General features: G+C 40.9%; 1 protein-coding gene across 1 annotated transcript; it reads left to right on the top strand.

Annotated features, from left to right (window-relative positions):
- The first annotated feature begins 123 nt into the window (after positions 1 to 123).
- On the top strand, positions 124 to 11,337 carry LOC118774492 (neuronal acetylcholine receptor subunit alpha-10-like). The gene is made up of 5 exons (XM_036523835.1): positions 124 to 184; positions 5,840 to 5,985; positions 6,262 to 6,416; positions 9,167 to 9,699; positions 10,658 to 11,337. The coding sequence occupies exons 1-5, from the start codon at positions 124 to 126 to the stop codon at positions 11,335 to 11,337; spliced, it is 1,575 nt and encodes a 524-aa protein (XP_036379728.1).
- Positions 11,338 to 13,967: the final 2,630 nt, after the last annotated feature.

The following is a 13,967-nucleotide window of genomic DNA, read 5'->3' on the forward strand; positions in this document are numbered from 1 at the left end:
ATCGGTACAGGGATTTTGATCTCACCTTCACAGATTTAGAAAAATAATTCAGATGTTTCACTTTTACTCGACTGTTGACGATTGCTGTCTGAATACGGATTAATTCTTTTCAGTCAAAGAAAGATGAACGCATGCTGGTTCCAAGTTTCATTCCGGTTCCTGTTCTGCGTCAATGTTCTGCCAGGTATAGTGGTATTTTATTGCGGCTTGGTCAGTCGTTTAATTTATTCATGCTAAAACGCCTAGTCAACTGCAATTAGGTAATAATTATTTACAGCACAGATCCATGCGTGTTTTATTGGGTTTGGAGCCCTGTTAAGATGAATTTGAACCTATATATTTTGTCTGCACGCTTTGCAGGTGTAATACTTCGTTTTGTTTCTAAAGATTTCACTGCACATGGACTTTGGGTCGTTCAGTTCCTGAATTCTCAGTATTCGTGCAGTTTAGGTTTTGTTAATGTGTATATAATTTTTGATGTCTATATCTAATCTATCTACCAATGTTGGTCAGAATGAATCAATCTAAAGAAGCGCATTAAACAGCTTTTGTTCGTTCTCTGCTGAGATGTTTTTTTTTTAAAACACTCGATTACACTTTTCATAAATGCTTTAAATGTAAATTATGATCTACAGAGAAATTCAGTGATATTAATCTATTGCAAGTAATGAATTACGTGCAGTGGAGTACACATAAAGTGTTGTACGCAAGTATGCCAGGTTACAGGTACAATAATAGTATTTCTATATATTTTCTCTTTTTACTGTTTTTACTCAACTTCAAAACAGAGCAGACAAATATTGTGTTTTTCCCCATCTGTTGATGCCTGAGCGCAACAGCCATGGCAAGATGGTTCGCCTTCTTTTTTACCCCCTATCATCCCTCCATAATCCCCCAGCATTTTCGGATTAAGACATGTTTAATGTGCTCTTACATGACACTGGCTCATGGGCAGTGATGCGTACATAGGATGTTCTGTAGAGACCCGTTGATTTTCTCGAGGTCGCTCTCGAAGTCCCCAACGACAGGCACTGGTCGCCTGATGCTGCTTATCGCCTAGCGGTCAAGAGGTTGAAAATTTCCGCGTAAATTCATGGAATGAATGTTAGGTTTGTTACAAAGCGTGCAGTCTGGGGAAAGGGTGGGAGCTGCATAAGCAAACGAAATCGCCGCCCCACTAAACAGCCTTAATGATTTATGCTTACAACTCTTCCTGGACACGCACTGACGGTTGTGACACCCTGTGTTTCCATTTGGTTACGTATTCTCCTAAATAAGTAAAGAGGGGGGAACGCCTTATCTCTTGTGATGTCCTTGTTAATTTATATCCAATAGTTAATTCGGTCAAAACTTGTGGATTTATTAGGAATAAGCTTTGCGTTAAGACCATCCTCAGTAAAATAGAGTTTCTGGTGATCAGGTAAGGATCTCTCGCGTTAACAGAAATGTACTGACGATCGCTACTCTGTACCTGTGAGGCAGGATAGCCCGCGCTTTTTTAATGTTCACCCTTGTCATAATGAATTATTATGTTAATCGACCCTTTTAATTCAAGGCACAGCGTGACCCAGGTCCATAAACTTCACAATTAGTCACTGCAGGTCTAATTACTGCCGTAGATATGCCTAATTAAAGGACGACCTTAGTGTTCAATTCACACCCTTCGTTTGACATGTTCTCAACTCTGTATGGTTCATTATTGGACTGATGTCACTGACGGGATTAAATGCAGTAGGTCCAGGGCATCCTCTTCATCTCTGAGTCGGCAGCTGTTTGCTGTGAATCCAGAGTGTTCTGGTCTGGGTACGGATTGTGCTGTGGTAATCCAGCGGGTCTTCATCACATCCTCTAACTGTTAACATCTGGTGCAGCACTCTAGATGGAGACAGAGCTGCTGCTTAGATTAGTCAGACTCTTTCATTTATTAATTTGATTATTTACTTCATCCCAATATTCCACTAAAACACATTTAGTTAGTTCTACGTTGCAAGCTTAGAAAATAGTATGCTTATTTTTACATTTTAAAAATTTTGTGAGAATTAAGGTTTGCTACAATGAGAGAGGATGTGGATGGTGAGCTACTTACGATCCTTCATGCACTGCAGTGCTTGAATTTTTCATCAGGTTGGTGACAATGGCTTTCTGTTCATGAGTTACGGGTGTAAAGCTTGCCTGTGTGTGTGTGTGTGTGTGTGTGTGTGTGTGTGTGTGTGTGCACGTGCACCACAGTGTGTATAGATCTGTTTATGAGCAGTTTTCTGTGTGTTCAAGTTTCAGTGTATTAGTGCCTGTAAGCATGCGAGCGTGTGTGTGTGCGTGTACCTGTAAGTGTAAGTGAAGTGAAGTGTGCGCATGCGTGTGCTCTCTTCTGCTGCAGTGCAGTTAGCAGACAATGGCATGTTAACAGCCTTGTGGGTCCTTAGTGCCTGCTCCTCCCTCTCCTTGGGATGTGGAGTCCACTGGAATTAATGTCCAGCAAAGTGCTGACTGAACCCTCCAGAAGCTCTCGAGGCCAGTAAATGAAAAAAAAAAAGCACCGGCCGGTGCTCTCACAATGTGCCTGTGTTTGTGCTTTGGCCAAGTAGCCTCTGATCTGTTTCTGCAGCATCCACTGAACTTGCTGCATGCTGCTGATACACACAGTGTGGGGGTAGTGTGATAAAGTCTGTCGCAAGGAAAGAGCCCTCCCTGAGTTTGGGGCTTCCAGCCATATTTCAACTTTTAGTGGGGAGGCTCAGCAGGATAATTACTGCCATTTTTATCTATTATTGTTGTTTTTGCATTGTCTGATTTTGCCTGGCCTTTAAATGCTCTATATTGCAACCTTCCCATTACTTATAAGTATTTCCTGAAGTAATTCCGTTGAAGTACCCTTCTCAACAGTGCAACAGTGAGCTGTGACCTACACCTTACTTTTTAGAAAAAAATGTTATTTCCATAGAGAGGCAGATGTTTTCTTGAGATGATCAAAGGCAGAAACCTTTTTTTTTTTGCTCATTCTCTAATGTCTCATCTGGTGCCTCGCTGTACATTTAACACGACTGAATGTCAGTAATTTGAAACCCTTCGAAATACTAGATTTAGGGATGGTGGTAAGCATGATGTCTGGGTTTTCATGTTTCCTTTTGCTAGCACTGCAGTATCTTGACACTTAGTTCTGTGATTACTGAATTTCATCGGATTAGCTGTGCATTTTCATGTACTGTAGGGTAGTGAGCACCCAGCTTGATGGTACAACATGAGAGATTTTAAATGTGTGGTGGGGTAGTAGGCCCTCAGATAGTTTTAGAACACTTAGCGTATCATTAGATGAGTGCCCCCAGGGTGTGAAATCATCGGGATACTTTGGTGGGGAGTTGTAATCCATCAGATTTTCCAGATCTTCGTAACCCACTAACTCCTTCTTTGGGATGGGAAGAACAGGTCCAGGATGCTCATTGATCAGATGGCTAAGTGGCTGGCTGGCACATAGGCCCATAGGCAATACCGTGGCTCTGTGTTAGTGTATTTTTGGGTAGTGAGAGCTCAGAGGGTGTGCTCAGGTTATCAGGTTTCCTCTTTATTTAATGGCTACCTGAAGGGAAGCTGATTGGCAGCCAGGGTAACTCAAGCCTGGAGGTGACTCGAGGGCAGTGATGGGTAACATAGTGACAGTGAAACATGTCCTCAGCCAAACAGTTGAATGTCCTCTGGTCTCGGTCATAGCCCATGAGGCACTCAATCAATCAATCAACCAATTAGTCAGTGTTTCACATTATATATTTTGCAATTAAATTGTAGTATTATGTGCCAAGTCTTATGTGACTCAATAAACCAGGCAATAACCTGAGCATACAAAAAGGAAACAATTATAAAATCAAAAATCAAAAGGCAAAAATTTTAACAGCACAATAATTACCCTTCAATTTAAATAAAGAAAAAAAAATGCAATTACAACATAGCTTTGAATTGGTGGATTCAGAATGTGCAATAATGTTGATTAGTCCAGTTAACACAGTTGGATCCGATTTGAGCCTGTGTTATCCTGCACAGAACATAATAGCAGATGAAAGTGTAATCCAGCAGCTACAGCACAGAAGCTGCATGTAAAGCTAAAACCTGGACTGTGATTCCCTGTGACCCTGCTCACGCAATGGCCCTGTTTTTTCTCTCTCTACATCCTTTCCATTTATCCCCTTGTATGGATGAGACCCTGCAATCTTAATCCGCCAGACACTGAGGGCAAAGACACCCCATGCATGGAGCCCCTCCCATTTTATGCATGCTTCCACTCAGAATGCCATGGGAGGGGTCGGCTTGTGGGTATGAGACAGTGAGACCGAGACAGCTGCATAAGAGGACAATCCGCAAAATACTGGGCACAATGTCTCCTTATTTCATATTATACTGTGTCTTGATGAAGCACAGCTTTTGAATGCTGGATTCACATAGTGCATAGACCTATGGCAAGTGGTTTAGGACAGTGCTGCAGCATGACCTGGAGTTTCAGCTGATGAGTATATGCATCACAGTTCATCTGTACTTGCTATTAAAATGGGTTGCATTGTAGGTAGTCAAAAATGATGATCACAATGGTTTTATGGGACTTACACACATAACAAAAAGTTGCTACACTCTCTCTGAGCTTTGTTCTCCCAGGAATAAGGCATCTCCTCATTCAAACAGGTCCTTGGTCATGCTAAAACAATGTGAGCATTTCTGAATACACTTGTATTTTTGATCTACAGATAAGATGGCATGGCCGTAAGTGCAAATGGCAAATCATTGTCTGACAGATATTTCTCATCGTGGAGTAAGTAGTCTAAGTATTTCAGGGGCACATGTGAGAAATGGAACAGAAGAAGTCAAGATCACCACTTGTAATGTAATTTTACAAATTAAACAAAAAGAAGGTGCCAGGATGTGACATTTACATTTACATTTACATTTATTTATTTAGCAGACGCTTTTATCCAAAGCGACTTACAAAAGTGCATACAGCAAGTATAGCGACAGTAGGTAGTAAGTAGTAGTGACGTCTGGGGCTGCTTAAATTCTTATTTTCACTCGCTGTGGTTGAGTAAACTAACCAGAAATCCACTATTGCTTGTCCTGGACCATCTGTTGTGTAGAAACTCAAGTCCTGTTGGTGCACTGCACTGCCTGCTACAGCCTTGATACAGGTTTGACTCTGATTGCGTCAGCCACGTGGGGCCATGCCACATATGAGCTGATCTAGGGGTAGTATCTCTTGTTGTTAGGTTTACTACTATTCTTTTCTGTGTTGCAACCGTAAATTGCTTTTAATGTACTTCTGTGAAGTGCAGCCTTTTCAGAAACAGTGTGTCCAAAATACATGCAATGTGCTGACCTACTATCTCTGCCACTTTCAGGGGCAGTGCAGTTTATATGGTGGCCCCTTTGTGTCTGTATGCAGGAAAGCAAAAAAACAGGATAAGTTACATTAAACTTTGTAAAATGTTTACAAGGGAGGAATAATTTGATTTTAGGGCTTATACAACAACTACTTAGGGCGATGTAGAATTCTATTCCACCTAGTTCCTCTCTGGTATGGACAATTGTACTGACTTACAGCACAGACGGTGCTGTCATCCATTTTTTCCCTGTCAATGCCTCTTATTAATATGATAAAACCATTTACATTTATTCATTTGGCAGATGCTTTTATCCAAAGCGACTTACAAGTGAGGCAGAGTAAAACAAAGCAAAAAGCCACATAAGGAACCAACAACATTAGAAGCAGCCTGCAACATCTGAAGGAATTGCCAGGAAAAGCACCCTTTTTCTCTTTCCACTTGTCTTTCTCCCTTACTTTTCTTTGTCTCTGTCTCTCTTTCAGTCTGTTGGAGTGCTCATGGGAAGTATGCCCAGAAGCTGTTGAATGATTTATTCGCTAACTACACCAGTGCTCTCCGGCCAGTGGAGGACACAGACAACATCATGAATGTCACTCTGCAGATCACCCTCTCACAGATCATTGACATGGTGAATTCATATACTTGTTTTGCGCACACCCTTTGAGATCTTGAATTGGCCACTGGCTCTTGGCTCACCATATTGCTGTAGAGTGACCATAAATCTGGTCCCCATAAACCTGGAATCTCCTTCTTGGACAGCTATTCCTGCCTCTGTTTTATAATAGCTATAACTATATGAAGAATGAATGAATTATCTCAATCAATCAAAACTATTACACAGGATTAAAGAATGCATGCATGCAGAGGGATCCCATGTTGGAATAACTCCTTCCATCTGTTTCAGGATGAACGTAACCAGATCCTCACCTCCTACCTGTGGATCCGACAGGTGTGGATTGACGCCTTCCTCACCTGGAACAAAGAGGATTATGATGGACTCGATACCATCCGCATACCTAGTAGTTATGTATGGAGACCCGATATTGTCCTATATAACAAGTAGGTCGGACTGGTATTGAGTTCATCTATTCTAGCCCCACTGTGTCCATTTCAAATCCCTACACCACACTGTGACTTCCCTCTTACACCTCATATAGCAGGGACACAAGCTGGACACTCCTTGAAGGTACTTATTCAAAGGAGTATCCAGGCACCTGGCTGTTTCTGCTTTTTATAACAATGGAACCTGAGGACCCTGTGTACCAGCATTACACACTCAAGTTCAAGTAGCGGGTTGGAGTGAATGAGTAATAGTCAATGTAATAAGACACAATGGTGAGGTGGTAAGAAATATGCTATATATACTGTATCACACATAATATTCAGGAGGTATTCCTCAAGCAGGCCCTGGAAACTGAATGAAGCATCTTGAATAAGCATTCTTACTGAATGATTGGGTATAAATCCATGTCAGTGCCAAGAGGAACCTGGCCAGATAGGCAGCAGATTTTATAAATTAAAAGATTAGTCGATGGACAGCCCCAACATTTACTAATAACAGAAAAAGCTATTGAACTTTTTAGGAAATTACATTTTAGTACTGGTTACAAGAAGTTACAGACAATGATGTTCTAAAAACAAACGAAATACAAATAGAAATTGTTACAAGAAGAAATTGTTACCCAACTGTTACTTGTTTGATTCACTGTTGACTTGATTTTGGTTATACTTGAAAATTTATGGACTTGATATATGCAACTGTGTATTATGCTGTTTACTGATTTCATACAATAGTTATTGACAAAATTAGTCCAATAAAAATGACAGGTGCCACAGGAAAGTGATAAAACGCAGAAACTTTAAACCTAAACAGGGAGCAATCTGAGGAAGAGTGGACTCTCTTCTGAGGAGTCTGTCCTTCTTCTCCCGCTCTCCTTGTGCCCTTGCTCCACTCCTCCATGTGCCATTCCTGTCCATTCCATTCCAACTCCATGCTCATGGGCTGTCAGCGCGTAAGTATCCTCTTTTTGTTTCCTTACATCTATACTTAAGAACAAAATATTGACAATGTGCTTATGAGGATTTTGAGGCTTTCATTCATGGACAATTCATGAAAGTTGCTACAGGAATCTGTTTGTGGTCAGTGGAAAGGGGCCATAATTATGAAATGATAAAGCCATTCTATCCTAATGACTAGAATCAGCACCTACAAAAATCCCGTTATCCACAAATAACCTCTAGACTAGCTAGCCACAATAAGTTTGTGGTGTGTTTCTTTGTTTTGCTTATGTGCACAATCATATTGTTCATATTAAGGCAAGATGTTTTACACAATAAATATACACAAAACTGGAGCACTGAGTTGATCAGTCAAAGCGGAGTCTTGGAATTATTCATTTAATGATTATTCTGATGGGTGTCAGATCCATTTATGTAACAACCTTCAGTAAATATTTCAGTCTTGTATACAATCAATAATATTTCATAACTCAGTCACCTGATAGTAATCCCTTTTTAAGTCAAGGAGTCTGTCAATCCTACTTCCTTGGCTCTTTCAAAACTTGCCAGGGTCTGATTTTAACTGAATAAAAATATATTATATTGCTAGCAAATTCTAAAATTGCATATGTCCCACCTATGAAGGCCTGTGATTGAATATTTTAGAGGTAAGCAATTTTAGAGAACATTTCATACACTATACGTAGAAATGCAAATATATATATACTGTATATCATAATTAGTATCTGAGATCTTTTCTGAATACCTGTGAGGAGCTACTTTTTCTACATTGCATTTGCATGAACAGAATTTGTCAGCTGTGAATCTTTTTTCCCTGCAGAAAGAAGAAAATCTCATTGTGACTCACTGGTCACAGCAGTCAGTGAGAAAGCTGGGGCGGGGGGGGGGGGGGGGGGGTTGTGGGGTCATGCATATTCAAAATCAATTACAAAACCAAACCTGAGATGAAAGTAAGCAAGAGTCCTAAATATAATTCCATCCGGTCCTGTTATGAAATATCTACAAGGATTTGACAAAGCAAGGATGGACAGATGTCTCTAAATACCACACAAAGCCACAGAAACTATGATATGAAATCTGAACTAATAATAAATTTGCTGATGAGCATATAATAAGGCATGATTAGGAAAGGGTTACATAAATCCATGTATAAAAATCGTCTGTGTCAAAAATATTTCTCAAATATTATTATGAACTAGATACTCCTGGCTTGAATATAAACAGTGAACACCAAAAGATGGAATTTCTCATGCAAAAAGTGTTGCATCCCTCCAGTTCCAAGTGTTCCAGACACTTGTATAATCTATGTCAAGGTGCTCTCAGAAGCTGTTCTGGAAGCTTGTGGTGGCCCAAAGCCCTATCTACTAATAACAATAATAATAATAATCACTGACATAAATTCCAGATATGAGATATTTTATATTCATTACATATTGACAATATATTCCTTCATTTACTCGCTTTTATAATAATTGTTTAGTTTTTCCTATGAGTTTTGAAGGTTTTTGTTCCTTTTATAAAAAATGTTCTGAATTCCCAAAACTGACCCCTGACAGAAAATACAATGAAGGATTATTTGCAGACACGATCTATACTTTTGTGTGAAGTGTGTATGAATTTCAGCCAACAGGTTTGGACAGAATGTGTAAGTAAAGTTTATGCTTTTTCTTGCTGTGAGATAGCCAATGCACTAATCCTGCTTATGGTGGGTCCAACAGGTGGCGCTGTTTGGTGTTTGGTTTGACAGCTTCTCTCTCCTAGCAGGTGGTTTTGTGTCCTCTGTGTTTCAGTGCTGACGACCAGTTCTCCGGCTCCATGGAAACCAACGTGGTGATCCGGCACGACGGGCAAATCATGTGGGACTCGCCGGCCATCACCAAGAGCTCCTGCAAGGTGGACGTGTCCTTCTTCCCCTTCGATGCCCAGCAGTGCCGACTAACCTTTGGCTCATGGACTCACAATGGAAACCAGATGGACATCCACAATGCGCTGGACAGCGCAGACCTTGCCGACTTTGTGGAGAACGTGGAGTGGGAGGTCCTGGGGATGCCCGCCAAGAAGAACATCATCCTATACGGCTGCTGTTCGGACCCCTACCCAGACATCACTTACACTCTGCACCTAAAGAGAAGGGCCTCCTTCTACATCTTCAACCTGCTCATCCCCTGCATGATGATCTCCTTCCTGGCCCCACTGGGCTTCTACCTGCCTGCCGACTCGGGGGAGAAGGTGTCCCTGGGCGTCACTGTTCTTCTGGCCCTCACTGTCTTCCAGCTACTGGTGGCTGAGAGCATGCCTCCCTCGGAAAATGTGCCACTCATTGGTGAGAGGGGGGTGGGGGGGGTGGCTGTGTAAAGCAACTGAGGTGGTGCACTGGACTTATACGAGACACTGTGTGTTTCAAAGTCAAGGACATTCCTACTCCACCAGTAGGAAAATGTTTTAGTCAGAGAGTGAAGGGATGATAGTCTTGGATTTACCTTGTCAGCATAACATTGTGAAACGTATCCCATTGAGTTATGAAGCTCACAGCAGCATTTCCCCCAGTACAGGCAGTTGTAATGTGCAGGGTGTGGCATAGCTTGCCATGTGCCATGTGTAGTGTTCCATAGCTTGTTTCTGGATATTCCTCAGGCAAAACATCCAAGATCAGATCAATGGCAAATGTCCTCAGCATGATTTACCACAGTACAGTTGGTTTAATCGGTGTGCACTTGACTTGATCTGATTGGGATCAGTGCAGCCTCTCTAATGTATGTTTCTGTCTTTGCTCCATTGCACAAATGCTTAGGTGGGTCCCTTGAGAGAACTAACAATATATTACAATACTTTCTGTGTGTTTTTGCTCTAAAAGGATTGTTCCGGCTTCATAGGAGTTTGTGGAATTGCATGTACGACAAAATAGAAGAGGCGCATTATCAGTGACAAACTAGTAAATCAGTCAATTTGGAACAACGCTGACCTGGTTCAATAATCCAATAAAGCACTAATTAAGCCGTGTTCTGCATCCCTGGCAGTAGGTGCTGCTGTAAATTCTTTCTCTCGAGAAGTCGATCATGACATGATGGTGCAAAGCTTATAGGGGTTTAGAATGATGACCTTTTTTTACTCAGACTATAACGGCGCCAAACTTAATGTACGAGGACTCTTTGCCGCTTAATAGGCAATAATCTTGCCTCCAAGTTGTTGATATCAATATTTATTGTTTTTATTTATCTTCCTCCATCTGCAACTCACTAATTGCCTTGATATTGATCAGTTTCAATTAATTTTCCCTGCAGGAAAATACTACATTGCTACAATGACCATGATAACAGCCTCCACTGCCCTGACCATCTTCATCATGAACATCCACTACTGCGGCCCGGAGGCCAAACCGGTTCCCGAGTGGGCCAGGAAATTCATTCTGCACTACCTGGCCCGGATTTGCTTTGTGTACGAGGTGGGTGAAAACTGTATGACTGCCCAGCCAGAGAAGCCTGAACCTCAGCCACAGAGGAGTGCCAACTGGGCCATGAATGGCGAAGCCAGGAGGGAGGACCTCACCAGGATGGAGGTGCCCCCCGATAAAGAGGATGTGGAGCAGGTGGTCAGCCCTACCGGGTCCATGGGGAACAACCCCACCCCCAACTACAGTGCATGGAAAGAGGAGGAGATGGCAGGTGCAGCTAGAAGAGGAGGAAGAGGAGGAGGAGGAGGAGGAGGAGGAGGAAGAAGAGGTGTGGCAGGTGAGGGAGGAGGGAAAGTGAAAGAAATTTGCAAGGCCCAGTGTGTGTGCCACCACCAGATGCTCCTGAGGAACCTGGAGTACATTGCCAATTGCTACCGTGACCAGAGGACCACTCAGAGAAGGACTGGAGAGTGGAAGAAAGTGGCCAAGGTCATGGACCGCTTCTTCATGTGGATCTTCTTCATCATGGTCTTCCTTATGAGCCTGCTCATCATGGGCAAAGCCATCTGAGGACAGAAAGTACAAAGAACATGGCATACCATCCATGCCCTTGTTTTTTATTTTCTTTATGTCTTTTTATTGTACCCTGGCGGTGCTTTGTAGCAAAATATTTACAGTGTGTAGTAAGTCCAAAAGAAAACTGCAAGGCACTCTTTTTCAGATGCTTTATTGAAAGTGCTCTGTGCTCTGTGTAAGTTATATGTGTAAACTTCAGGGTGAAAGGAGACATTGCGCTGCTAGGAATGAAACTGAAAAGACTGAATTAGTAGAAGGTTAAGGTGAGGTCTTTTGTCTCTATGGGCTTCCATCAAGTCTATCCAGTGAAGAAAGCCATCTGGAAAAAGCTCACCGTAAACATGTGAACACAGGTTTATTTACTTATTTCACCCATGGCTAGAATGTTTGTTTACCTGATCATGCTCCTCACTTTCTGTGTTTCTGTGAAAAAAGGACAAAAATCAACTGAGTAAGCAAGTAACACAGTGACAAAGAGCCAAAAAGTAAGGGGTCCTTCTGTACCTTTCCCAGGAGCAATTGCGGTGAAGCAGACATAGCCAGTCTACATATGCAGATGTGCTCATGAAGAGTATTCAAAGAAAAAAATAATTGTATTTGTGTATCTATCTTTTATAGGTGTTTAAAAAACGTATGTTTTGTTCCTTTAGTTTAAATGATACTTTTTACATCATCAGAGGAAATATTGAAGGATTTATCTGCATTTGCCTGCCTTGCCAGTTTGTGCATGATGACCACATTGCTCGATAAGTCAGCATCTGACACTATTGTTGACCTTGTTTGTACAATTGTTGAATTGTTGACAAAATAAAGAATGTGGACTTTGTGTAACATGTCTAAATGTGTTTTAGTGTTTGGTACATGTACAATATTACATATAATGCACTTGTATTGCAACTGTATTGTATTATCATATGTATTATATTTTCACATTATACCCCTATTTCTCAATGTGTAACTTCAGAGAGGTTTTATCAAATCTGAAGCAAATGTCATGTTGCTTTGAAAAATAAGTAAAAGTAAATGAAATATGTCAGATATTATTTTTACATGCAAGAATACGCCTCATATAACTGAGGTAATGACTTGGGCACAAAGCAGCAGGGTCTTGGTGTGACAGTACGAATGTATAATTTAATTCCTTCATGTCGCCACTCCGGAATGTCCATTTTCCACCCCAGCACTTGTTTCACACACTTTAATGGAAATAAATGGACTGCCTGTCTCAGTTCAGAAGCTGATTGTAATTCAAGGACCGCGGGAAGACCGGTCAGACTACAGCCCTACTGTAAGATTGGATACCCTTGATGAAAAGTCAAGGGTAGTTTCAATGGTAAAGTGCTAATGTCAGTGTCAGTGAGCCATGACCTCTGGAGGGGCTTTCAGAGTGATGGTACTAAATCACAGTGCTGCCTACAGACATTCGAGCTGAGAATACAGGATGAGAGCAAGTAAGTGGGGTCATGTGTGGGATGGTAGCGTAGCATAGTGGTAAGCACCAGGGGTTGAAACCAAAAGGTTCCTGGTTTGATTCCCAGCCTGGGCCCTGCTGCTGTACCCTTGGGTATGGTACTTATCTCAGAACTGCCTCTGTAAATATCCAGCGGTATAAATGGATAACATAAAAATTGTAACCTATGTAAATCACTCTGGACAAGAGCATCTGTTAAATGCCAATAATGTAATGTAATGTGCGCTTGCACATGAAGGAAACATATAAAGAAAAAAATCTTCATTCCCTTTCACCAAGAAATATGTTTTCAATTATTATGACAAGATCAAGGATACTAACCTATGGCTGCAAAGCAGGAGATAGAAACTATGCAGATATTAATCTTTTTTCAGATCTTTTTAATTGGAAAAAATCTGAAAACTGGCTATGATTTTGTGACTTTCTGTGGCTTGTCTGTGTTCAGCCCAAACATTGTGTTATCTTACTCCTGCATGCTCTGAACAATGCTGGTTCATTTAGGGATATACTTAAACGGATTAGTCTATAACAATCATAACTGAGAATTGTTGATTATTACATCATACACTGGCAATGTGTGGGACTATCTCTAGCTTCATGTTTATAATAAAAATAAAATAGAGGAATTATGACTTATAGCTGATATTATTACAGTTAGGCAAGAACAGTCAATCAGAAAACGACCATAAACTACTGAGGTGACTAAGTTACCACAGGAAATGTGCCAATGGAGAGACAGAAAGAATTGCACTTTTCCATTCATCAGGATTATTTGGTGCACTCATACATTAATACATGACCCTGACCTTTATTTACAAAGTACTACTTTCAATGTTTTTCAAACATGCCATACTGTTTGATTTTTGTCTTTAGAGACCTGCTGACTTAATGTTTTGACCTGCCGCATTCAAATTACATCTGTGATGCGTTTTTTTTTTTTTCTTTTTTTTTAGATGTACTCTGTTAAGACATGCAATAATCCAATTGGGGTACATGATTGATGTTTTGATAAAAAAAAAATGTTAAAAATAATTCTAGAACTTAAAGAGGGTTTACACAGTTCTGCACTGAAATATATTGGATAATCTTCTTTATCCCATGTACTAATCCTTTTTACCATTCTTTTTCCACAAAAAATATTCTCTCATTATGG

The sequence above is a fragment of the Megalops cyprinoides genome, chromosome 3, assembly GCF_013368585.1.
Source record: "Megalops cyprinoides isolate fMegCyp1 chromosome 3, fMegCyp1.pri, whole genome shotgun sequence".
In the NCBI taxonomy this organism is placed as follows: domain Eukaryota; kingdom Metazoa; phylum Chordata; class Actinopteri; order Elopiformes; family Megalopidae; genus Megalops; species Megalops cyprinoides.